Here is a 27,887-nt window from a genome sequence, read left to right on the forward strand (position 1 = left end):
GCAAGAATTCGCCATAGAAGTTTAGAAGACCCAAGTAGGCCCTCAGTTCCGTGATATTACTGTGCTCTGGCGCATTTCGCACTGCTTTTATCTTTTCAGCGGTGGGGTAGATGCCCTCCTACGAGACCTTGTGCCCGAGGTAGACCACAAAATCGCGAAAAAATTTGCATTTTTCTTCCTTCAGCATTATGTTGTGGTGGCTGAATGCTTTCAGGACTTTTGTGGCAGTTGTGTAGCAGTCTTCTGCACTGTAGCCAGTGATGATGACGTCGCCTACGTTAGGAATTCCTTCTAGGTCTTTGTCTATCATGGCCTGAAATAAGGCTTGTGCGCTCGCAATTCCAAATGGAAGTCTTTGGAATTCGTATAAGCCTTGATGCATGTTCATCATGAGCAGTGGCTTGGACTCTTCACTGAGAGGCACTTGCTGGTACGCCAAGGATAAGTCCAGCACACAAAATAATTTGCCCCCAGCTAGCATGGAATATAAATCCTCAGGAAGCGGTAGTGGATAGCAATCAGTGTTGAGTACTCAATTGATTACTTTGTAGTCTCCGCAAATGCTGATCCCGCCTTCACGCTTCGGAACTGGTACGATGGGAGTCGCCCACTTGCTCGTAGTTACTTTCTTTAAGATGCCTTGACTCTCTAGTTTCCTAAGTTCTTCGCTGACTGCCTCTTTAGTAGCGAAATGCATAGACCTGGCTTTGCATAACACAGGCGTAGCATTTGGGTCTATGGCTATTTTGGCTTCGAAGTTGCGAACTATTTCCAATGTCGTACGGAAGACTTCTGGAAATTTTTCCTGCAGAGAACTGACATCCGCGCTTTATGTGACAGCACTGACGGTATTTCAGTCAAGTTGCAACTTTTCAAGCCAATCTTGCCCTAGAAGCGTAGGCCTAGCCTTACCCTGGTCCTCTACTATATGTAGCGGCAGCTCTGATCTGCAGCCGTTATGCTCGACGGTTACAGTCGCCTGTCCTCTCAGCTTTACAGGCTGTCCTGTATAAGTTTTCAACACTGCATTTGTTGGTATGCATACAGTTTGCGAAAACCATTGCTCAAACGTACTTTCAGGCATCAATGTGACAGTTGCGCCCGTATTCAAAAGCATAGAAATAGGCTTCCCTTCAATCATCAAAAACACTTTGTAGCCTCGTTTCCCATCTCTAGCACACATCACGACGTGATACGTCTGGGAATCGCCCGATTTCTCGTCTGTCGCTTCAGCGTAGTTCACTGGACAGTTTTCTTTTCTCGACACATCGTTTGCGGATGCCCTGTTTTAGCACACGCGCGGCACTTCGCGTTGCGATACCAGCACTTGTCTGCATCATGCCCTTTCCCACAGTGATAACAAGTGGTCTTCGTTTGACTCCTTTCGTTCTTATGGGCCGACGGCCTGGTTTTTGCTTGTGTTTTCCTATTGACCGCATTAATATCGGTCGAGCATTCCGCTTTAGAATGTAGCTCCATGGTTTGCTTGGCAGCAAGTTCTTTTTCAAGTGCAATTTTGCACGCTTTTTCAAAGGTCAAGTTTTCAGTCACGAACAATATTCTTTGAGTCTCTTGGTTGCGCAGTCCTGCCACGAGTCAATCCCTTAATGCATCGTTTAGAAACGCCTTGAGCTCGCAATTACGCGCCAGATGTTTCAATTCTGTCATGAAGACTTTGACGCATTCTCCTTCCTTCTGCATGCGTTTGTTGAACTTGCGACGCTCGGCGATTACAGAATACTCAGGACTGTAGTGTTGTTCTAGAACCTCCTGTATTTCTGCCATGGTTTTGTCAGTAGGTCTGTCAGGAACTAAAATTTTCTGGAGCTCCCCGTACACTGTGCTTCCTACTACGTTCAAGAACAGTCTCAGCTTCTTTGTCTCCGGGACCTCATCAAGTGCCACAAAGTTCTCAAACCTCTCGAAATACGGCTTGATGTCGTCACTGCTCGGGTTAAACTCTAGCATGCTTCCGAAACGTTGCGAGGCTAGTGGGATCGCCATTTTGAAACTCTTGCCTTCTGTGCTTGGGCCAGTCGTCCGTTCCGCTTCAACCGCTGTGCCAGTGCTTGCTTCAGGATCGTACTATCCTCCCATCTTCCTCGCCAGTTGTTCTATCGTGGCCGAGGAAAGACACGGACGCCGGGACCAGACAGGAACGAATGCATCTTTATTGAAAAAATGCTCTGCTTTCAAAGCGCTTTATCGTGACGACGTTATTACGTCATGGCTCGTTTGATAACCATTATCACACAGAGAAGGTCAAGAAGAAGGCAAGGTTCTGTTTGGTGTTGTATAAGTCAGTTGCCAGACTTTGGTGCATTTGCCCCAACAGTTATAGCTTTCCTGTATGGTTTCCGTGTAATTCGTTGTGTTTGTGCTGTCTGTTGACATTGTTGTTTTATTTAGCGGGCTGTGTGTGTTGCAGATGTGTGAGCCCGTTTCTTTCTCTGTACGTGCTATTATAATATTACCGGATTAGACTAGATCGTGCCTTGGAAGCAGGGAATTTGCGAATTCGGACTCGAAAAAAGGAACTCACGTGCAACGACGGATTTACTGGGGGGAACTGAACAGCGCACACAGCGTGAGCAGCATACATCGTTGCCAAAGTATGAATACCTCCGTTGCTGTGCACAGCCGTGCGGTGACCCAGGCGACTCGTGCTCATCACGGACGCTGGCAAAATACTGACAAGGCCGAAGCAGCACGCATGTTGCTGGTGCCCTAGTGACACAGGCACAGCCCAGACGGTCACAAAATACTGAAAACCACAGAGTGGCACGTTGGTTACTGGCACCCTAGTGGCACGTGCACACCACGTACACTTGAAAAACAGCGAGAACCGATGGAAAAATATTACAGGGAAGCTTAAACTGTGTGAGAAAACATAGCCACCAGATTCAGCACAGTCCGGTAACACTGTCCCCCGAAGTCTAGCAACGACTTATGTAACGTTAAACAGAACCTTGCCCAAGAACAAATCAATGGCACCTGAAGCATGACGTATCTTTATTCTTTAATGTCACACAAATCGACAACATCGACCAAGCAGTATCACATATTCCAACCTAAGCTGATGCTCTCATTGATTAATGAGCTTAGATCTCATTAAGTACAGTAAGCACAGTCTACAGTAGTGGCAGAAATACTGCCACTACGTATAATCATGTGCTTTTGAACAAAGATATTGTGAATCACCTGCTCAGTATACAGCATGATAAAATGTTGCTTTTATTTTGTGAAACTGATGAAGAAAGAAAACTGTACACATAGCATTCTCGGTAGTTTACAATGGGTAGGACAGCATGACGTCCTGCCGCGCAAGCTCCAGCAACATAGGGTCGTCGAAGAACTTGTTGATGCTGACATCTTCGCTGAGCCCCTGTAGAAGAACAAGGAATATTGTGCATCTAATTTACATACGTACACAATTAATTGTGAAATTGTCAGCAAGACAAACAAAACTGGAACCTCTTGAATTAATAGCTGCACCTAACTGTCACTTGACCCACTGGCCAATGCCCACTCAAATTTCATACAGCGCTCTGCATTAAGTATGGTTGAATGGCACATTTTTTAGCATTACTGCTTCTATCGATAAAAACAGAATTAATTTCAGTGTCAACTATATATACCCCTGTCAAACGGCACCTGCAATGTCATTCGCTGTAAGTGACATTAGGTGCTAACGCCATTTTTGTTGCGGCTGCACAGGCATATTGAATGATGTTCACACCTAATGACATTGGCACTTTGAATGTGTTTACCAAATTCATGGAAGCACGACACGTGTAATCTCATCAACAGGTGCTTGACAAGAGATTACAAAATTAGCATCTTAAAGCAAGTGCAAGCGATGCTCAGATGTTTATTAGAGGTTGTCGTTAACATTCAGGTAACTTTATAACAAACGATGCAATAGTGAAAGCAATTTGTGCAGCTATACTCGCTTTCCCAGACTCAGACTTGATACTATAGCGCCTCCTGCCAGCCATATTTACAAACGATCGCTGTTGTTTTGGTGCAGAGTCGAGGCGGTAGATTCGCTAGTAGCACAATACACACGTACCTGTTGGACATCAGTTTAGAGGGGGTGTTTTAAAGCTAATTTTTTTTGGGGGGGGGGGGGAGGGGGGGAAGAACCACAGTTCTTTGTTAATTGTCCGTGTTCCTTTTCGGCAAGTAGGTAATTCATAACTTTAGTGTGACTGAGCAAAAAAATGACCTGGACAATGAAAAAGAAGACACACCCTGCACTGAATGTGTCTCCTCTGTCGTCCGGGTCTTTTTTTGTTCCCAAATTAAACTGAAATTCTTAATCCATTATCCCTACCGAAGTTCCGCCAGGACCAAACCAATGCATTATATAGCGGGGGTCGTCACAACACTGTAGGACACATGATTGAGGTCCCACTGTACAAGTAACCTTGCTGGGATATGAATAACAAGCTGCAGTGTAGGGAAACAGGTGAAAAGCAAGACATGCCTTTCTTCTGCGCGTCTTGATCATGAATTCTCTTGCAAGGTGTGGAGCTGGCTGCGGCTCCAGGGGACGAATGACAATGCTTTTGTCCAACGGATCACCAGGCACAATCTGGAAAGAAAATAAGTGAAAATAGCAGCACTGGTCTAGTCACGTACTGCCTTGCTGGCCATACATTTGAGCAGCTTGAGGTACTTAATAGACTATAGTAATTTGCAATAAACTTGTGAGCACAGAGTCCATAGTGGACAACTTTGGACCTCATGAATTATTCATACTTCCTAGAAAACCCACTAGTATCAGCCTAATGAACAAATTCATAACAGCTCACTGAACTTAGTATTAAATATTACAAATAAAAACAGTGATGCTTCAGCCAGTTTTAGATATGGAGGAATGTTCAAGGCACAATACTAAAAGTTTTTCAGAGGACTTTTGAGACCGGAAAAATGGTGTTTGAGACCACTTGTAGTAGTACACCTATAAATGTGCTACTACTTGGTTCAGATTCTTATTACTATGCAAATATAGAAGGCTACCCTAGGCTAAAGAAAGACAAAAAACTAATGGTCAGACTCCAGCCTCCAATCAGGATCTCCTCCACATGAAATGTGGCCATAATATGTTAGAAACAAAGGATGTTCTAAGACAAAAACGTTTGACTGCCTGCTATGTAACCAGAATATATAGTGAAGACTGGTAGAGTTGCAACAAGCTGCGCTTAGATGGGAACAGCAAAATGCAGGCAAGTAGAATTACTATAGTGAATCGGCTTGCTGAAGAAAGAGAATGGGTTCTCTCACCTGCCAGTGGTGGAACATGGAGAGGCAGAAGGCTTGGCCTTGAGTATGTGTTCGCAAGTCAGTCTCAAACCCAAATGAATCTATGGCTGGAATGAAGGCCTTGATTGTGTAAAGTGGGGAACCAGGGACAGGAGCGTCCTGTGTGACGTGACCTCTGTAAGTAAGAACGAAATATTCAGTGTTTTCTATATGTCAAAGCAATGTTCAAAACTTGCATGACAAATAAAACACAGCAAAGCATTCAATGAATGAAGTACTACTTCATCAACGCTAATGAAGCTGATGTCACTATCATGAAATATGCTTTGAATTACACGTACACTTTCATTGTTCTGCTAAATGCAATTGAACCCCTTAATGCACCAGGGAGCGATTCTCGTGTTTTATATGAGGTGCTTCTTACAAGAAGAGTATCATGTATGCCTTTTCTTATCAACACCTATTTCAATGCAGGTGCACTGGTTTCTTTTATAGGGGGGTTTGACTGCACTGAACCATTTTCTCAGGACTTGGCTGAAGTGGACCTAGGTTCAAATGTATGTGAATTGGTGCACAATGTGTATACCGTATTTACTCGCGTAATCATCGCACCCCCCACATCGCCCAACATAATTTTTTTTCCTTAAGTAATTATCGCACCCCCCAAAATTGCCATAATAACGTCATCTGCTCGTTCTAGCCATTGATGATGATAGCGCGCGCCATCTGGCGCTATCTCTTAAGAACAAGCGTACTATTATTGCACAGAGAATTCAATCCAATCCAAGCCAAGCCAAAGCGGCAAGTGCGCATTGCGGTGTGTTTTGTATGCTGTGTCGATAATCTTGTCACGTTATGGGGCGATACTGAAGCTACACGGCTGCTTTCAAGTTGAAAGTGATTAACCATGCACTAAACAACGACAACAGGTTCGGCGGTAGGCCCTTCAGAATCGACGAGTTTTGTGTTGGCTACTTGTGACGACAGCTCAAAGCCACCAAGACACGTTGAGCCTGCTGTGTGCATAAGACTGGGATTGATGGTAAACTTCATTTCTTCAGAAGGAAGCTGTGGAGGATTCTGTTAAATAGCCATCAGCCCAATACTGACATCTTACGCTTACCTTTTGAGGGCTCCTGTTGAGTGACGAACGCTACTGCTATGCCCGCAACGGCCACAAGCTTTGCGTATGGTATTCTAATTCTCAACTGTTTGCTTGCACTTTTTGTGTCTCAAATAAATCTTGCCTTGCGTGAAACCTCTGCTTTTATTGTTGAGGTAAATTTTAATTAGTACTTCTCAAAGCTTGCTGTAAGTTGCTGGTGTGAGAATCCCGATTTGCAGCCACTTCGGTTTCTTTTTCGCTCTGTACGTTTTCGTGATAAGTTTTCCCCGGGTTATTCCCGCACCCCCTACTTTGCATCGGTTTTCCGCCAAAAAAAAGTGGGAGGATTATGCGAGTAAATACAGTAAGAGGTACTGCGGTCACGTGTACTGCACCTGAACTAATTTAGTTTTTTTATTGTTATGTTCAGTTGTAGTGCACATAATGTGGCCATGCCACCCAGAGCTGTCAGACCACCGTCATGGTGCTGCAAATCAAAGGATAGCTAGAAAAAGAGGGACTGTGGCATGACAACAACTGTGGCCAGACAAAAAAAAAGTAGTCGTGTGCAAATAGTGAATTTTTAGTTCGAAGCGAAAAGTAATTTTGACCGAATAATTTCGAAAAGGATTTGAATGATTTGTATGACATATAAAAAAAAGTAATATTTATCATGACCCAACTAACCTGCACAATATTTCTTTTGAATTGAAATAAGGGCCCTATGCAAATGTCTTTTTTTTTTTTTCGTCCAAAGAAAGTCGAAACAACCTTGAGTAGTAGTTTCGGTAGGATGCGAGTGATAAACTGTAAGATACTTAGCGTTTTAAAATTTATTACACTTGAATCATATAGGCCATCATAACAAGCTTAATAAAATGATGATTTGAGGGTAACATGTTTGTTTAAAGGGGCCCTGCAACACTTTTTCAAATAGCCATGGAGCCCGTAAACATGTTTGTTGCCTCACAAATTTACTGCCGCAAAGTTTCTAGAATCAGTCCAGTATGAGTGGAGTTAACAAAAATTTGTCGCACACTGCAATTGCATTCTCTCTTCTCGTCCCAATAAAATAGCTGGAAGCTGAGTGGGGAGGAATGGCACGGCAAAAGAAAATACTTCACACGCATCTCGTGACCTTGAGCACCTTTTTTTTTTTTCTTCAAATACGCGGCTTTTCAGTGCGATCGCGCACATACCCGTGGACAAGTGGTGGCCCCGGTAACGACGAGCGTGCCATGCTCAAATCAGCCAACGCCTATGACCAGGGCCGTATATTCCTTCTTGGCTGTGACAAGTGATTTTTGAGCTTGTAGTATCATTTGTCGAGAAAAGAAGGCAATATTTAGCTTTGAAAACTTATTGTGAATTACAGGCCACGTGCTGCACTACAATATTTGCCTTTGGGTAGCCTCGACTACCGATCGGCAGCGTTTTCTGACCATGTTCAGTATGTGTTGCAGGACCCCCTTAAATTTGAAGGAAGACTTCACGACAAAGCGAATTTTTTTCTGAATAAGTGTTTTCACTGCTTACCACCTCTAGATTGCAGTGAAACCATCTTTACAAGCGGTGACATGCGGATTAATATACACCTATTTGTTCATTGGGATTACTTCGAAAATATTCGATAATTTAAATTCGAATCAAAGGGAATTTAAATACCGTAATTACTCGAATCTAACGCGCACCTTTTTTCCGGTTAAGCGAGTTCATAAGTCGCATGCGCGTTAGAATCGAGTACGAACAAAAAAATTGCGGCCAATCTATTGCCATCGGCAAATCCAAAGTGGCCGCCCCCTACATGCGTCGGCATGGCGCGTCAGCCATTTCTGCCTATGTGTTTCCCATGTGCGGCACTTCGTACGTGTGCTGAGGAGTTCGTCATCTAGTAGTGCATTAGCATCGACGGCGTGGAAGGGCTGACTCTAAAAACTCGAGTGCACCACGATGCCGCTTTTAAAAGAAAAGGCATCGCGTGTGCAGAAACGGGTGGAAATCGGGCCGCATCGCGGTCGTTCAGAGTTCCCGAAACGTGCGTGCGGGACCGGCGGAAACAAAAGCAGAAGAATGCCGACAGCAAAGCTTCACGCAAAGGCTTCAGTGGACCACAGCAGGGTCGGTTTCCGCAAATAAAGAGCTGCTCGGCGAGTATGTGCTTGAGCAGCGAGCGGCACAGCGGCCCATGACGACAGAACTGCTCCAAGTGCGGGCTATGCAATTAGTCTTAGAAAAAGGTCTAATGCGGAGCCAGTTTAAAGCGAGCAGGTGCTGGCTAAATAACTTTATGAAGAGAAAAGGTTTTTCCCTCCGAAGGGGAACATGCATATGCGAAAAGTTTTGCGGAGGAGTACGATGAAAAGCTTCACAGTCTTCAGAGGTTCGTCCTAAACTTGCGGCGAACCAACGGCTACCTGCTTGGGTAAATTGGAAATGCCGATCAGACGCCTCTTTACTTCGACATGCCTGGCACCACAACCGTCGAGAAGAAGGGGGCGAAGCAAGTTCGCGTGCTGACATCGGTCCACGGTAAAACTACAGTGACGGCAATGCTCTGTTACACGTCAGATGGGCACAAGCTTCGCCCGTACCACATATTTAAATGGAACACGCTCCCGAAAGGAGTCGTTTTTTCGAGTGGTGTGATCGTGCGGGCCAGCGAGAAAAATGGGTGCGCGTTGCAATCAATGTCTTACGGCTTTTTTTTTTCGCGGTGGAAATCGGAGCCGCGTTACAATCGAGGGCGCGGTAGAATCGAGTAAATATGGTACTCAACCATTCTTTCGAATATTTGAAGCATTAGAATATTCGCACAAGCCTAAAAAAAAGTTTTCAGAAAGAACTTTACTGAGAAGCCAACAGCTGAACTATTCCAATCCCCACCTTGTTGTGGTCATTCGTATTGTTTAGATACAAACATTTATATTAATAGTATATAAATGAAACATGCCAACAAACATAAAGAAAAAAATATATTGCAACAAATGGTCAACGCAACAAGCAAACAAGACAGCACTGACCTCCTCCTAGCGAGAACTGTGTACACAGCCGAGACACAATCAGCAGGGGCCTGGACTTCCACAAAGTAGTACGGCTCCATGAGGCGCGGAGTTGCCATCAAGAATGCCGAATAGGCTACACGTCGAGCCGTTGGGATGATCTGACCTCCTCCACGGTGAATGGGCTCGTTTGCTATTACAGCATCCAAGATCTTGAACTTGCAGTTACGAATGGCTGTGGCAAAGTGTCAGCCAATGAGCACAGTGCAGGTGACCCGAAAACACAGACACGTCTTTTTGGGATACCTTGGGCAAAAAGCTGTTAGCAAAACTTTATCTCTAACCTTGAAAAGCAAGTTCCCAATGGAACACTATGCATAACAGAAAAACCCTGGCGCACTTTGATAAGTTTAATAAAGAGAAAGGTTTATGAAATATTAGCATTGTATGGATAATTAAAATGTACAGTGAAACACATAAGACTAATTTTGATGTTTCTAGACAAGGAAAGTGCAGGTGTTGTATATCACACAGTGATACTGATACTCTGGGAGGACATAAGCTTTTTTTTTTGTTATAGTATCTTAATAATTAAATTATAGAGAGCAAACAGCACTGTGAGAAAATTTGTATGCAATGGCTCACGTTCTTCACAAAGGGGTCCTTCTCGCGTGGCCCACTGAAAGCCCTGGACAATGCTGTCTTTCACCATGCTGAGAAGTCCTTTGTCAACCTGGGTAGCACAAACAGGACAATGGAGAAGTTATTAGCAACAAATAGGAACTAAATAAATGAACAACTATGATAAGACTTGACACGTAGCTGCCAGGAATGCCGCAAACCTAAACATTAAGCGGTAGCATGCAGTAACCTGCCAGGTATCAATTTGCATCTCCTCATGCATGTTGCCGATAAAAACAAAGAAATAAGTATATTGAAGCAGTAAATCTTGTCTACAGTACCCACTACAAGGCCTATTCTTTCTTTTCATCAAAGCACAAAAAAGTTCTGACTCCCTTTCCTTTTGTATACAATCGTGATGCCAAGGAGCATTACAAAACTATGACAGGGAACACATAGCAGTATAATGCATAGACAACATTACCAGATTTCCGCAATGCATGAGATGTCTGTGCAGCTAATTAATGGAGATCGATGCCATTTCATTGCAACGTGGTACCCGTCACCGAATGGAGCCAACAGTATTAAGATAACTCTGTTATGCATGTTGCCAACTAAACTAAGCTAATGCTATCACAGCCAGGGTGCTTGCTGTACTATACATGCGCATTGGTTGCGAAAGAGTTTTTTGGGGTGTAAGAACTTTGCACATGCCTTGTGTGCTGCAATTTCTGGTTATGCGCTTGATGCGCACTAAACTATTCGTACACAGCACAAAATGCAGCTGCGAAGGCCGAGTGCAAATTGCAAAAACGTGTGCCGTTCAGAGTGCAACGTTTCAGCTGCCCACATGTTCTAAATATACGAAACTAGTGGGAGTGCCATGAAGCTGTCCAAATGATTTGGCACCTCCACATTATCAGTCAGGTGTGTTATGACAGCTCAAACAGCATTGTTACGGCACTTTGCCTTAACAATGCTAGGCCTCAGATGCGTTTATAGCCTGGAAATCAAGAAAGCTCTAAGGCCAGTGTCGTGACAAAATTTAAGAACCCGAGTTACCTCAGAGGGCAGGGTGTCATCCACAAGAATGTTGGGGCCTGTAGCATCAGGTCCAAATGCCCAGATGGAACGAGCAGCGAGCAAATCCCAGTCGTACTTGGTCTGGAAGAATTCTCCGAGCCGCTTCCGGTTCCATGTGATCTGCACCACCTCATTCTCGATGTCCTCTGCCAGGCCCTTTTCAAGTGGCTCAGCAATCATGGTGATTTTGTTCCTGCCACACGTAAAAATATGAACACCGGAGCACATGTTACTGTAAATATGGCAGGACGATGCTATAAAAGAAACCTTTCAGAAAAACTTACTTTTGTTATATCTAGCAACTGTTAGCCATTCGTTACCGTATAAACAGGACTATAGGTCAAGTGGGAATGTAGGTCGACCCCCTAAGTTCAGGTTACCGAAAAAAAAAAAAAACCAAAATTGCTGAATGACATTTATTTGCGAATTGGGCGCAGCGCACCTCGATCGTCAGAGCTCCCCTCAACCACCATCCCAACTGTTCCTATTCGTCAGACGAAGCACCACTGTCTTCTGAAGACGAGAGTTTGTCGTTGGCCGCCTCCCACAGTTCGTTGTCTTCCGTGTCATACAGCGAGTTGCTGATAGAACATTTCTTGTTTCTGCGGCTTGTTTAGCACAACGTCGATCGGTTGGAGGGTGGACGTCATACCACCTGGTATAACGGCGAGGTCCGTTTTTTTATCGCCCAGTACGTGCTTCACCGTGTCAGTTAAGTGACCACAAAACGCATCTAGCACCAGCATGCTGCAAAGACACAGCAGTGCACCTGGCTGACGGTTGCAGACTACTCGTATCTACTTGAGCATCATGGCCTCATCCATGTATCCCTTTTTGTTGACGCAAACGACAACACCGGGTGGGAACACTTCCTTCGGCATTGTCTTACGTTTAAAAATGATGAAGGGCGGAAGCTTTCTACCATCTGCCATGCATGCCAGCATGACGGTGAAGCGCGAGTGCTCGTTGCCAGTGGACAACAGCTTCATATCCTTGGCGCCACGCTGCATGATCATGGTCGATGAAAGCATGTCAAACCACACGGGGTCTCGTTGGCATTGCCAATCTGCCCCATCATGTAGTTGTTCTGTTCCCGAAGCCGGTTCACGAAGCCCTGAAAATTTATAAGCTTGACCTCGAACTCGTCTGGAAACTTCTGACAGATGGATAAGCGCCACCGGAAAGAAAATCCTTTGCGTCTCATGAATCGACGCACCCAAGAGTTTGATGCACGAGACTCTTCTCTCGTGAGCCCAGCTTCGCGAGTGAGTTCCACAGCTTTCTTCCGAATGGTATCCACGGTCACTGGCAGCAAGCAGGCATTAACTTCCTACACAAAGTTCCCTAGCGTATCCTCCAGCTGCCGATGAACCGTACTTCACCCACAAAATGACATTTTCCGAGGATTGCACATCTGCAGCTTCCCTTTCTGCACGCTCCAATAGCGCACGCTTTTTTCTGATACACCAAACCGGCGCTGAGCAGCCATATTCCCATTCACTTCTGCGAACTCAACAACCTCTAGTTTAAACGCAGCTGAGTACTGCCTTCTCGTACCGCTACTCATATTCAGCGAACGAAAAAACGACCACCAAAAATGAAACACAATGTCAAGCAGAGCGAAAACATAGAACAGATCCGAGGCAAATCATGAACACAAAAAAAAAACAGACAAGAGAGAAAAAAAAACAACCTGCTATTGGATTCGAATGCAAATATGGTCGTGTTCAGCTTCTCATGCACATACAAGCCACATGTGGCCAGACAGCGGTGCACTGTCGGCTGACACCTCTATGTAAGACGAGGGGCAAATTTAGCTCGTTTATTTATTGAAAATATCTCGACCTATATTCCGGTTTATATTGTACATTCTGATATCAGCAAGCAGAATTTTGATTACATAGTTTAGAAACGATTTGTTATATCCGTGGATCATTATATCAAGTGTCTATTGAGATGCAATGAGGCCACAACAGCCAGGTGCTTAGTACACTAAGCGGAAGAGACCTCACCCTGAGAGTAGTCACACAAACCAGTTACTCGGCAATGAAATCAAAGGAAGCAGGAAGAAGAAAGTGTGCTAAATGTTAAACAGACCCTAAGAATTAGCTTACATTTTAAACTCATGACCGGCAACTTACCACTGAGACTAAAGGGGAAAGTGTGCGGCTATATGTATAACATTTTGCCAGTTCTAACGTACAAAGCAGAAAGTTGGAGCATAACAAAGAAACATGAGAAAACAATAAAAGGTTAGTAAACAGGCTCCGATTTTTTTTTTTACACTTCCCATACAAGCTCGGCGATTTGTAGATTAGACCGCAGTGATCACATTTTCTGAATATTACAGCGCTGCGCGTCGCGCAGAGCCTCTATTTTGAAAAACAATTCCCGCGCATCTTTCCTATGCCTGACCGATCCTCTTGCATGCACAGTGACATCAACTCGGCGATCAGCGACGTGACGTAGCATGCAGCTCGCCGATTGGTCTAAATCAAGTGTGAAAAAACAGTAGTGAAGTCAACGTCAGTTCCTGTTCCCACTCACAGCTACGAAACTGCCCCTTGTTTCTTGACACTGCGGCGAAAGAACCAGCCTTACAGTTGTCGCGGGCATGTGTACACTCCTCGCTCAACTACGGCACCTGTGCCCACATACGAACATACTTTCGCCCTTGACATGAGCAACACTGGTAAAAAACATTTCTGTGGCGTTGGCTGCAAATCGAGCGACCAGGCAGCGGAGAAGCATCGGCACCGGGTGCCTCACGATGGAGCCTTGCGCGCTTCGTGGCTGAAGCGAATCGGCCATCCAGAGACGTAGACGTACGTCGGAGACCTGATCGTTTGTGGTAGACACTTCACCCCTGAAGCTTACACAGTTGACACTCAGCTGGTGCGACAAACGGTAAACCGTTTGCCGCACCAGCTGAGTGTCAACCGTGTAACCACGCTTCGCACAACCACAGTCAAAACCACGCTTCGCAGCAAGCAGGAGCGGGTTGTGACTGACCAAGTTCACCGATGACGTTTATTGCTGACGTGGTGTCACATTGCCGAATTGGGCGGAGTCACCACGACAGGCTACGCCTTCGCCTTCATGGAAGGAAGAAGGGGGGCGAGACCGCGCGGAAATTTGAAACCAGCTTAGAACGGTGTTCTAAACCCTGTAACTTCCTTAATATAGCACGTATTCGCAAAATTCTTGTGGCAGCATGTTCGCAAAGAAAAACTGCACATATATCTCTTTTAAAAAAACTTTTGGATCTCAGGGCTGTTCACTGGCCCTTTAAGAGCCACAGAGAGTGCAGCGCAACAAAAAATGATAGGAGTAACACTAAGAGATAGGAAAATAGCAGACTGGATCAGAAAACGCAGAGAAATAGCAGATATCCTAGCTGATATTTAGGCAAAATTTATTTTTATCAGTGACTAACTGAATAATTTTGTATTAAAAAATTAAGCTTACACTTTGTTTTGACACGCGGTAAGTAAAAACATGAGGGTTCAGTCAACAAAGAAAAAAAAAGTCCAATTACTTTTTGTTCGGAGTTTCAGCAAAACACTTGAGCGATGAAGTTTCCACAACTGTCTCACAGAAACAGACGACTGGGTCAGCAACCTTGATGTCTGCGAGTCCACAACACAAGAAGAAAAAAATAGCTTTGTTGCAACACGCATGAAGAAAAAAAGAGTAAAGTTTGCATAGTATGGCACTAAATGTCTTCTTGCTTATTTACATATAAATTATATCATGAACTTCAGAAAATTCAACTTTCTTTATAGAATGAACAGAAGATACCTACAATCACATATGACCACCATGTGTCCAGTTAAACTGTACTATTTGCATTTAAAGTATGCCACTGAATAAAAATAAATATGTTGGCTGTATAAAGTTTAGATATAGTTTAAATAAATTTAAAAATAAGAAATTTGCGAGGTACAACTATGTAAAACTAACACCTAAAGAAAGACTCAGAGAACCACAACGTCATACCAATTTCTGAATACATCTTCCTCAAGTCGTGCATCACGCAGTCAAGGTACAGCTCTCCTGTTCCGAAGATGACATGTTCTCCAGATTCCTCCACCTGCAATCACCACGTTCAGATATAGGAACACAATCTTGCTAATTAAATCTGTCGCAAGCCTCCATCAATATATACCCCACAAGTGTGCTGTCACTCATGTCGAATCCCCTGCTTCCAAAGGGGGCACAAAAAAGCTGTGGAGCATTGCTATTTGCAACACTGATTCTGCCATAAACTCACAAATCAAGGCTATCAACTACCTCCATTAAAAAGAGACAACCAGTGTCTTGCTGTTATTATTGTCAGACTATGTTAAGTAAGTACTAATCTATTTCTGGGACTTTATCAGCTAATAAAACGAGACAAGACGTTTTTAAAAGTCACCACGGTTGGTCTATGACCCACTCTTTCCAAAAAAGTAATATTAAAATATGAGGTGCGCTTAGTGTGCAAATATCCCCATGAGGTATGGCTTCATAACAATGCGTGTGAACTGTGCTTGAAATAGTGGTTTTACAACAGCGTAAGCCGCAATGCCATGAAAGCATCTTTGTTAAGCTGTAAGTGACAAAAAGTGCATGATCATTCGATTCGGATACCAAGGTTTTACGTTAGGTTAATGAGAAATGACATAATATTTAATGAAACATTCAATAACATTGAATATTCATCCAATCTAACAAGAATGTCTCACATGTAGAAACTGACTTACTGTAATGCTTTCGTACAGCGCATCTTCAACCACAGCAAACTCATATGACAAAAAATGCATATACATTGCTTTTAAGGCTTGGAGCTCTAAGCTCTGAATTATATTTCTAAAGGTTTTTTTGCATATTGCCCACAAAAGATGTATAGCAACGTAGTACTACCAGTCGTTCTAATAAGTAGCAACAGAACTCCAGTGCTTCAAAGCACTTGAGTTTGTCAAAAGGCCTGATATGAGTCAAACACATAATCAACAAAGTAAGTTCATTAAACTTAAGACTAAAAAAAGTTATAGCCAGAAACAATCCAAGCCTGCCAAAGGTATTTTATAAGTTCAAACAAAACTGATATGGTGATGACTGTATGGCAGGTCTCAACAACTCTTGAGGGCCATGGGGGTCACTTACCTTAGTGTTCACAAGGGGATACGATTTGTTGACTTTCCGTAAACCGTCCAGCATTTTTGGCAACTCAGATGGGTTGACAGGCTCTACGGCAATCTTGATAACTGAATGCGTGCAGAAGCGCAGGGGATGAAAGATGAAGAGCTCCTCTTGAATGCCAGCGTCCACTATGGTAGAGGTCTTCACTACTGGCTGGTCAATGCCTTCCATGAGCACCCAGTTGCCTGCTGGGACCCGGTTTACCTCAACCTTGTACCTAGCAGGAATAAAAGAAAACGTCCATCGCACAGTTACCTAAATTCATGTCTTCAGTGCACTTCTCGCAATAACAAAAACAGGTAGAACAAGTCTTTACAATATGAAGCACACCCAACATTGCCTACCGTAAAAACCGGAATACAGGTTGCATAAAAAAATATAATGCAATGAAAAGTCTACCCTCTTCTTATATACCGGTCATTGGAACAAAAGGTGTGGAAGACTCGAGCATCATCAGCGGCGCCACCGGGCTAGTTGGGCAAAACCTACAAAGTGCTAGAAATGCCATTTTGCCTCGGTTGACTGCTGTCAGTCAGCTGTTTTATTTTTTCTATTTCCTTCAGAAATGAGTGATAGTCGATGGCAATTTACAATAGCCTTTCAGAAAAACATTATAGACGTTATCGGGTATGCCAAAGCGCACGGCAACCTGGCGTCACAACGAAAATTCGGTGCATCGGAGAAAAGCGTCTGATACTGAAGGAGCCAAAAGCAGCGCATCACATCTTGAAGCAACCAAAAAAAAAAAGAAACAAAGCTTCATGGACGGACTGACCGCAGTGCACCCCGAACGCTACTCGCTGAATTCGCCGAGGAGCTACGTGCAAGATCGCTACTCATAACAGCGGAGTGCATCCGCATGAAAGCTCTCGAGGTAGCGCGTGACTCTGGGCTTACGAAATTGCAATTCGAGGCATTGCCATTGTGGGTGCACCGATTTAAGAGGCAGAAGAGCTTTGCGCCGAGACGGCGCACTTCTGTCTTGCCGCAAATGCTGCGTCAGTAACGCATTGGATGAAACGGAGGACAATGCACTCTAGTGAAAAACAAATGTCATCGAACTCAAAATCAGATGAGTCTGATTTTGACTTCTGCCATTTAACTAAATAAGATTAGTGTCAAAATAAAGAGAAATGTCATCACAGCGCAGCTGGCTGTGTCGCGTATTTACCAAGGTATGGGTGCGCCGCCATACTTTGCGATTTTCAAAAAATTTTTTCAGAGATTTAAAGTTTGAAGTGTCAACCTATATTCTGGTCTGACCTACATTCCGGTTTTTATAGTAACGAGCAAATATAAACAGGATAAAGCTCCTAAACCCTTCTACTTTGAGCCCATCGATAGAAGCTAGAGCTGTATTGCCTAGGACAAATAACTAGGCTAGTGCAAATGGTGAATTTCAGATCTGAAGCAACTTTGAAGTGAAAGTGATTTTTTCCAAATGAATTCGAACCCAATTTGAATATTGCATACCGTAATTACTCGACTATAACGCGCACCTTTTTCTTTCCGTTAAGCGAGTTCATAAATCGCATGCTTGTTAGAATCGAGTACGAAAAAAAAAATGAATATGGTCATTCTATTGCCATCGGCATTTCCAAAATGGCCGCCCCCTACGTGCATCGGCATGGCGCGTCGGCCATTTCTGCCCATGTGTTTCCCATGTGCGGCACTTCGTACATGTACTGAGGAGTTCGTCATGTTGTAGTGCATTAGCATCGATGGCATAGAAGGGCCGACTCTAAAAACTCGAGTGCACCACCATGCCACTTTTAAAAGAAAAGTCATCGCGTGTGCAGAAACGGACGGAAATCGGACCGCATCGCGGTCGTTCGGAGTTCCCGAAACGTGTGTGCGGGACTGGCGGAAACAAAGGCAGAAGGTTGTCAACAGCAAAGCTTCACGCAAAAGCTTCAGTGGACCACAGCAGGGTCGGTTTCCGCAAATTGAAGAACTGCTCGGTGAGTATCTGCTTGAGCAGCGAGCAACACAGCGGCCCGTGACGACAGAACTGCTCCAAGTGTGGGCTATGCAATTAGCCTTAGAAAAAGGTCTAACGCACAGCCAGTTTAAAGCGAGCAGGTGCTGGCTAACTAACTTTATGAAGAGGAAAGACTTTTCCCTCCGAAGGTGAACAGGCATATGCGAAAAGTTTTGCGCAGGAGTACGATGAAAGGTTCACAGTCTTCAGAGGTTCGTCCTAAACTTGCGGCGCAACAACGGCTACCTGCTTGGGCAAATTGGAAATGCCGATCAGACGCCTCTTCACTTCGACATGCCTGGCACCACAACCGCCGAGAAGAAGGGGGCGAAGGAAGTTCGCGTGCTGACATCGGTCCACGGTAAAACTACAGTGACGGCAATGCTCTGTTACACGTCACAACCTTCCCCGTACCTCATATTTAAATGGAAGACGCTCCCGAAAGGAGTTGTTTTTTCGAGTGGTGTGATCGTGCGGGCCAGCGAGAAAAATGGGTGCGCGTTGCAATTGATGTCTTACTTTTTTTTTTCGTCGTGGAAATCGGGTGCGCGTTACAATCGAGGGCGCGGTAGAATCGAGTAAATACGGTATATAACAGTATTATTTAAAAAATGAGCATATTTGTTATGACTAGCACATTACATTTCAAAAGTTGAAACAAGGCCTGTGCAAATGCCATCTTTTTTTGTTTTTCTTCAAAGGAAGTGGAAACAACTTTGAATAGTAGCAGGATTTGACTTTTGGTTGAAAGCAAGTAATAACCTATAAAATATTATGATTTGATATGTGGAGTTTAACGTCCCAAAACCACCTTATGATTATGAGAGACGCCATAGTGGAGGGCTCCGGAAATTTCAACCACCTGGGGTTCTTTAACCTGCACCTAAATCTGAGCACAAGGGCTTACAGCATTTTCGCCTCCATTGAAAATGCAGCCGCCGCAGCCGGGATTCGATCCCGCGACCTGCGGGTCAGCAGCCGAGTACCTTAGCCACTAGACCACCGTCGCGGGGCCCTATAACATATGTTACATTTTAATGTATACTATACATAGAGCTTATAAACTGGTATGAAAGGCTTTTAAACTTGGAAAATGTTTAATCTAGGGTAATATGTTCATTTAACTTTTATGCAGGGCTTTGCAGCAGTGTGGATTTCCCCTGATGTGCTTTCACGGCTTAGCACCCTGACACTGCCGCAAAACCACCCTTACAAGCAGTTTCAAATTTGAAAACTTTAATAATTTGAATCAAAGCCAATTCGCATACTGTAATACTCGTTCGAATATTTGAAACACTCTAACATTCACATAAGCCTAAATATAATGCCTCTATGCACCATTGAAGAGAGGCTATGGGCTAAAACCAAGGCTGGATTTGATGCTTGGTGGCAGTACTAATACAAAGCCCACTAGTCATCGCGAGTAACAGCACCACTAGAACTGCCCGGTGAATGTTTCCAAGAAGCGGAGCAAAAGCCGGCGATTCATAGCAACAATTATATAAAGAACACAATCCAAAATCTTGGAAGCACGAAGTATGCCCTTCTTGTAAAGTAAGAAACAATGTCACCACAGCATGAGCCCCTAATGTAATCCTCACTTGTGTTAGGCAAACGTTTTACAGTTTTTAGTAAAATACTTGTGAGAAGATGCCCTTCGATGACATTCACATTCCATAGCATAAGTCACAATAGCGGCTCACAGTATGAATTTTAAAAGCATAGTAAGTAGACGGATTGATACGAGAATCATGCGATGTAGAAGCAACCTTAGAGACCATATCCTTCAATACTTGCCATGAACAGGGGTGCAACAGCTGAAACAGAATTTAGAGCAATTTCGGAGCAGAAAAATGTTACTTTTGGAGCACTAAAATTCAAATTTGAAGCTCGACACAGAAAAAGTATCACAGCATATCCCCGAAGTGAATGATAATGAGTGGGGCGAAGCGCTAAAGGGTTTCATCACTAAACCCTGAACTATCCACAAATATCGCCCAATACATTATCAAAGACATGACAAACACTGCATATATTTCTACAATAAATTTTATTATTCGTGAAAGGTAGCTATACGTCGCTTCTGTTCCCCCTTCATTAAACGGCTTTATGGTCGGTGAAGTGGTAGATCGATGATGGGTTGTAGTGTGATGCTTGCAAAGATGAAGTAGGGGACAGTTATCAAAGGTGAACTATAGGCGGTCACGTACAATCAAGGGATAGACACAGTGGGGCAATCTATGGTTCATTAACGCGCACCTGGATACAAGTAGACGACCATCTTCCATTTCATATTGGCTACTTCTCAACAGTATTTGCTTTATGATTGGTGAAGTGGTGGGATGTTTGAAAGGAAGAAGTACAGTTGGCAAAGGAGGAACTATAGAAGGTCACGTACATACATACATACACACATACATACAAGGGATGGACAGACCCACACCTTTAGGAGCTTCGCCTCTAAAAAAAATCATTTTTCTATCATGAAAGACCAAACTTGCGGCAGTATGGAAAAGAACGCTTACATTTAGAAAAAAAAAGGATATGTAGAAACCATTCAACATCCCCTAAACCGTGCAGTGAATATGAGCACTGCTATTTCAACTAAAGTAGTAGTATTTTGAACAACCCCACTCAGCAAACATTGAGAAGATCCACATTAGCATTTGCCACACTCTCAGGATTCAAATGTGGATCTGCCAAGCTGGGCACCTTGAGATTCATAAAACTGAGGAGCAAATGTGGATGAAAAATTAACAAAAAAAAAAGACTGGTGCACAGTTTTGTTTGGTTTTTTTTTTTTTTTAATGGCAGTGCAAATGTCATACAATGCTCCAAATAGTTGACAGTAATTTTTTAGACATCAGGGATCATATGAGTACTCACAATAATGCAGCGTACACACGCATGCATAACTGAACAGACTGTGCTCTGTCCCTTGACTAATGCTAACAGCTCCCTCTAAATCTTATAGTATAACGCTTTTCCGCAGGCCACCATGGTACAGCGGTGATGGTGAATTAAGCGACATTCTGCATGGGTTAGAACAAGGCCAAGATATTTTTGACCCCCTTCCTTTTTTTTTCTTTTTTACACAATGAGTTTAGGTTTAAAGCACAAACTCTCAGCTCGGTGGCAAGGCGTGTTTGATTAGATAAATCAATAATGGCACGGGCCTGCTGCCCTGGCGGGGGCACTGGATATCTGTCGCATGTGCCGTTGCTATGGCAATTACGTGGTCGCCGGCAATGCCGGCATTCGCAGCACGTTGAGTTTTCTCGTTTGCAGTAGCGGCAACGCCGACATTCGCAGCACGTTTGAGTTTTCTTGCTTGCAGTAGCAGTGACATACACTTCCATCTTTAGTTGCTACTTGCTGATTAGGAAATTCACACTTTTCGCGAAGTGTTGCTGGTTATGGCAATGCCTTTTACCTTTAACTTGCGTCGTCCCAATGATAGACATTCGCTGCGGTCAGTCCACCAATGGGCTAACCGCATTATTTTATCTGGTCAATCGTGTTTTGCGACTGTCCTGGCCTAATAAGAATATCTTATGCCGCGGTTTGGGGTTAGGGTCTGGCGCTAGGATCCCTAGATTGATTGATGGCGCAAATGTAACGTTGACACAAAGTATAGGTGGCCAACGCAGCCTCCATTTGAGTTGAGTGTTGCATAGTTGCATATCTCTCGCTGAAGTTAGCGCAGCTGTGAAAATTTTTAGGCTGGTCAGACATTTTGAAAGAGCTAGGCGCGATTTCGGGAAATTTTGTGGTTTTGGCGCAGCTCAGCTCAGAAATGGGGAATTGTATCAAATTGGCACAAGTGGCACAGCTGTTGCACCTCTGCATAGAAGGGTACCTCCTCACAAATATTACCCAATAAAGAGTAAAATGTTTGCAACTGTGCATTTATGAAGGCGTACATTATATATGCTGCACAAGTAAGGTTGCCAGTAAACAAATGTAGCTTTTGATCCCATTTTATAGCTTATCTTTAACTTCTGCTAGGCGAAGTAAAATTAATCGCACCAGTTTTTTACAGGGCTTTGCTGAAGAGAGGCATCAGTTGTGACAACCATGCAGAAAAAGCAAACATTCTTCCCGAGTGGAACTGCAGGCTTCCTGAACCATAAGAAACCACTGCATGTTATAACCAAGCGTGACCTAGAATTGTGTGAAGGGAAAGAAGAAACTATTTTAAGGAAGGCGGTAAGGAGGAGTTCGAGAGCCAAGTCGGTGGCGCCCTATGCGAAGGGCTCCACTGGCTTTCGCTACCCCATGGACCTAATCCAGGAGCGCGAATTGCGTTTCTGGGTATGAGCTGAGATGAGCTTTCCATCGCTCCTTCTTGAAATTTATGCCATGGTTCAAAAACTACCTAAACCTACTGATTTTTTTTCATACCCCCATGAGACATAGAAGAGTTACCCAGCTGCCACACCACGGACAGACGTCCTGGCAGAACATAGGACAAACTTTATGCAGTCTTGATAGATTTGCATATGTGTTCAGTTGAATCTTTAGAAGGTCTGCGGCACCCTCACCATCTAAGAATTTGTGAGGAGCACCACATGTTTGTCGTGTGGCCTGCTGGTGGTGAGCGAGAATATTTTTTGGCTTTGCTAACTGGCGCTTGCTCGTTAGAGTGGCAGTTGCTGGGACGGTGGATTCTGAGTAACAATAGGGAAAGTCACATGATAAAAACTCGAAAAGCGATGATCAATCAGATCTCCAGAATGATTCGGTGAAGCATAAATCGTAAAAGGGTCAGGAAAGAAAAGGACATACCATTAAAGTGAGTACAGGAACTAGTAATGAGCAGAGTAATTGTGTAAAGGCTGTAAGAAATGAATAAATGTTTTGTTTCGATAACAAGTACTAGGGACCAAGAAAGAAAATTGGGCAATGCTGAAAGGCAAATAACCTCAGCCTCAAACTTTCACACACACACAAAAAATTGGGCCTTTACCTCGATTCGTGGACCCAGAGCCTTCCGACGGCTAACACACGAGAGTCCTCTTCATCCGTGGACGTATAGTTCTCACCAAGGATGCGCACATCCTGATTAGCGTGCAGTGTACCGCTCATTACACGTCCAAAGACGTGAAAACTGGTGGCATCTTGAGTTGAGTACTGCTTCGTGGTGTGTACAATCAGCGGGCCCTGCAAATGGCAACCAGAAACGCCCTAATTATGCTAGAAGTTGTCATCGCACATGGGCTTCCAGGAACATTACAGAATGAGGAGTGCATGAAATGGTAGAATCAATGGCTATCTTCTAGAGACATATTGTGAATAGAACAGGTTGATGTTCATAGAGAAATAAAGACATGAACAGGAAGTCTGGGACAAATGATCAGTAAAGGTACACTTCGTGCTTGTCTGTACAGCACTTGTAAATGACGCATGACACATTGGCCCGCGCACCCTCCCCCCACCGCACGGGAATTCTTTTCCCCTATAGCATACAGAGCACAAAACGATCATTTGTTTGCCCCGCCCTCACTTAAAAATCAAGAAGGTGCCCCCCCCCCCCCCCTAGTTTTTTCCCCGAAATTTCGGCCTCCACCCCTCACATGACACACATCTTCAGGAACTTCAGCAATTTTATGGTATAGTATATCTTGATTAACACTTCCATCAACAGCTGTTCCCCAATATTAAAAGTGTGCTTGCCTGCTTTCGTGTTATAAGCTATATGATATATTTCGAGAAATATTATCTTGATTTTAGCTGTGCACTGAGGATCGAGGATTAGGAAAAGAAGGTGCACAACACGGGTGCTGACTCGCGACGCAATTTATCAAGAAAAAAACCTGCAAATATGCGGGGTTAAGTAAAAAACAGAACATAAAAACAAATAATCTTTGTAATCAACATATGCCTCATTATAACCATAGACCTTATGGGTCATTAATTTGGACTCTTGTGGCCACAGACATGCTGTGCCATAAAAATTACTTCTGTTTATAAGGACTGATCACACTACAACGCTCCTTCAAGGACATATGTACTTGTACAGGGAGCAGGGGGCAGCATGCATATTTTTTTCTTTCCCCACTTAGGCTACCACATAGCCTCATGCGGCTCCTCTGTCAAACAAAATGTTCCTTTCCCTACCCAATGACGTGCTGTTTGACAACTCATGTGAAATCACCGAAGTAGTGTTCTTCATGTTTAACATTGTGGGTGTTCATGCACTGTAAATACTATACAGTCGAACCTCGCTACGATGAAACTGACGGGGCGTGAAAAAAATTTCGTTAAAGCGAAAATTCCGTTGCAGTGAAATCGAAAAAATATAGCTCATCTGAGCTAGCAAAATAAAGGAACATTTATTCTCACAATTTAAAAAGTGTCCGCTCCATCCTATTCTTTCCCAGCAGCGTCACGATGCAATTCTCACCAATGCATAGCGAGGTAATGGTGAAAAGCACGCTGAAACAACCCCTACAACCACTTTCGTGAACGAACCAAACAGTTGCATTAACACGTTAAAGGGACACTAAGGCAACTATCAAGTCGACGTTGATTGTTGAAATAGCGGTCCAGAAACCTCATAGTGCTATTTTTGTGCCAAGGAAGGGCCTATTTTGAAATAAAATCACGTTTTAGTGGTCCACATCGGGTTAACTCACTTCTAATTACCCGCCTCAAGAAGCGGACCGACCCAAGTCACTGTTGCCATGCACATCGTTGCCCGGCTTCACTGCGCTAGTAGTAGCAGACTAAAAGCAGCGGGAGCCACAGCAGCAACAACGGCCATTGATCGATTTCCTGCATTTAGCTCCGAGATTGCAGACGTTTTTTGTTTTGAACCACTTCTGCCATTCCCCATAGTAACATCTGGCAGTTCTTTTATCCATGAACCAAACAGAAGCGAACAAGCAGCATTTTATTGCGTCTCTTGATGCACGGGAGGTTCTTTATTTAGTGCAGTTAGATCGATTACTAGTAAATTAATTGTAGACGGTCCGTCTGATGTCATCGGGATCATTCTGAAAATGTCCTACCGCGGCGCTTGTGTTCTTGTGCATTTACCTTGATTTCTCTGTAAGTAGGGCACTGTTGTTGATAATATTGTCGTTTTAGATGTCGTCATACATTGAGCTTTCACTCTGCCGTAAATTCTTATTTGACTTTACTGTCCCTTTAACACCAGCAGCTGTCCGCCGTCAAAGTGTATCCAGCAACGCCGAGCTGAAGGCAGGGTATTGTGGAGCGGTGACTTATGCTTTATTCTATGCCATTCTTATCATCCATCACTCTCAGCCAGCTGATTTTGTTGATAATGCGGATGATTAGTTACCGCACTGGCCAAGCACGAACGAAATGATAACCATTGGCATTGGAAAAGGCATCGTTCCGCACTTGCACCCAGCAGCTGCATGAACGAAACCATGAGCTGAGCTTCAGCTTCGGATCGTCTGCTGCTCAAAAGAAAGCCAATGGCAAAAGCAGGGCAGTCTCATTACTATCGCTATCGAGCAGTGGTGGCGCTCATGCTTCCTGAACAGCGGCAGTTTCTGGTTGTGCCAACGCATGCTTTAGACTTTGTCGACATATTTTCAGGTTCTGAAAATGCATCATAATGTTAAAGCTTGTGTTTACTGTATAACAATAAATATCTGAGCCTGGAATTGCATCGTGAAATTTCGTTGAAGCGGGACGGCAGAAGAAAAAGTGTTAGCTGTGGCAACAATGTTTATGCATTGACTTCTACAGACTGCTGATGGGGAACAGTAATTTTTCGTTGTAAATTTCGGTGAAGCAGCATTCATTGTAGCGGGGTTTGACTGTATACGACCAAGCAGGACATACAGCCCAAAGTAACTTTTGACCACTTGACAGTGACTGTACAAATTAGCTGTCTAATTAAGAAGCTGACATTTGCACAAAATACAGAGAGAAGAAAGATACTCAGTGAAAAAAAAAAAAAACATTTGAAAATTTTTGCTTTTTTACAAGAAGCATAAGATGGAGCAACAATAGCCCAGCATCGCCCCACATTGCCTGTGGCATCATGTAGCACTTGTACAAATAGATTTTACAGTTTGCAAAACAGAGATGTACATTAATCTTCCTCTGTATACCTTGCAATAGAACTTTGACAAGGAATTTTACACAAATCTATCTCCTCTGACTGTATGTCAAAAAGAAATTGAACTGCACAACAAAGCTTGTTACTGTCCTGCATTCTTTGGCCTGATCAAACGTATTTGCTGTCTATAAATCAGCTGTCGCGGAAGTCATTTAGCCAAGAACTTAATACATATTTTGTTATGCCTGTCAGAAAAATCCTTCATTATTAAAGATCAACGTAATTGCAGTTGACAAACTCACCTCAGGATCGCACTTGAGCATGGCTTCCCCAAGCTCAGATTCCAAAGGGCCTGTGTAGATGCACTCAATCTTCTGTCTAGTCACACGAGCTGGTGACGGCACATGGCTGACACACATGTCGACAAAGCCTGGTGGAAACAGAGGCGAAAAGATCAACTTGTTTTGCCACGAATTATAACTTCGCCCAAGCTTGCACCCTCGTATGCTACAGACCAAGGTGAGGGGTGTGTGTGTGCATGTGTGTGTGGACAATTGATGTCACCATTACCATTTCTGAAAGTTTTTGCAGTACAGTAAAAAAGCATGTTCACTCCCCTCTATTTGTCCTGCACACATCAACATTTACAAGATATGCAACAGCTGACAATAATCCACACGAAATAGAAACAGAAACAAAAATGGCAACACACAACTGTGCAACGTGACATTCTTGCACTTATGAAACTCATCAGTTTGTGCTTTAAATGAACTCAGCATGCCTATGCAGTTGCAGACTATACATGTGTAAGCTAGATTTCTTATTTTTCACCACATCCTAAAAATATCAATGCAATTTCAACTTAATTCAGCAAAACAACGATAGCAACACTTACTGTGTGGTGATGTAAGAACAAGCAAAGATATCTAGGGCTGTTCTACCACAGACACCTTACAAAAGCCTAAAAACCAGAGTTCCGCTGCATGACTCATCCTACAGTGTTAATAACTGCTCACATTGCAACTACTGTACTCCAAGAACAGTTGTGCTGCATTTTGTCACGCAAGTAGTCAACGAACCAACCAGAAAATTCTCCAACAAATCGGGAGCACACGAGACGCAGCAAAGGTCTGACGTTCAGCTTCATCTCAGTCTTGGACAACTTGACTCCCAACTCGTCAAGGAGCTTGGGTAGGCACTCATCGACATCACCAACCACCTACAAGCAGTGAACCCCAACAATTATGTCATGGCATGGCATTCAACAACAGGTTTGTATAACGGTCACAACACGCAATGTTAGAGACATCTACACAGCTCTTCTCATTTTCACGACCCAATGGAAAGATACAGTCACCAAACTTGTGTGGTATCGCTCATTTCAAGCATAGAATGCACCTCATTGGTACTTGATGTATGCTTACAGGTTTCATCTTTAACTCCGAAAGTTCGTGAAACATGGTTTTACCTGTGCAAAAAGCTTGTACAAAGGCTCCAGAATGAACTCCACAAAGCTCCTCTGTGCTGAACTGTGAGGGGGCTTCTTTGTGAATTTCCGCCTACCGATTGAAATAAGAGCAAATGTTAAGATTAACAACTTGATTC

At 43.7% G+C, this 27,887-nt stretch overlaps 1 protein-coding gene across 2 annotated transcripts in view; it reads right to left on the minus strand.

Moving 5' to 3' along the window:
* Positions 1-3,211: 3,211 nt before the first annotated feature.
* Positions 3,212-27,887, minus strand: part of LOC119178753 (116 kDa U5 small nuclear ribonucleoprotein component) — a 36,667-nt gene continuing 11,991 nt past the window's right edge. For both annotated transcript variants that reach the window (XM_037429993.2, XM_075889220.1), the window contains exons 12-24: positions 27,751-27,841; positions 27,366-27,501; positions 26,585-26,712; positions 23,211-23,404; positions 16,225-16,477; positions 15,076-15,169; positions 14,615-14,705; positions 11,056-11,269; positions 10,018-10,105; positions 9,394-9,607; positions 5,290-5,443; positions 4,490-4,597; positions 3,212-3,385 (exon numbers count right to left, since the gene is read on the minus strand). In XM_037429993.2, coding sequence (XP_037285890.2) covers positions 3,290-3,385; positions 4,490-4,597; positions 5,290-5,443; positions 9,394-9,607; positions 10,018-10,105; positions 11,056-11,269; positions 14,615-14,705; positions 15,076-15,169; positions 16,225-16,477; positions 23,211-23,404; positions 26,585-26,712; positions 27,366-27,501; positions 27,751-27,841 — 1,861 coding nt within the window. In that variant the 3' untranslated portion in view covers positions 3,212-3,289. The remainder of the gene's footprint in view (positions 3,386-4,489; positions 4,598-5,289; positions 5,444-9,393; positions 9,608-10,017; positions 10,106-11,055; positions 11,270-14,614; positions 14,706-15,075; positions 15,170-16,224; positions 16,478-23,210; positions 23,405-26,584; positions 26,713-27,365; positions 27,502-27,750; positions 27,842-27,887) is intronic.

This window comes from Rhipicephalus microplus, chromosome 1 (genome assembly GCF_043290135.1).
Source record: "Rhipicephalus microplus isolate Deutch F79 chromosome 1, USDA_Rmic, whole genome shotgun sequence".
Classification (NCBI taxonomy): domain Eukaryota; kingdom Metazoa; phylum Arthropoda; class Arachnida; order Ixodida; family Ixodidae; genus Rhipicephalus; species Rhipicephalus microplus.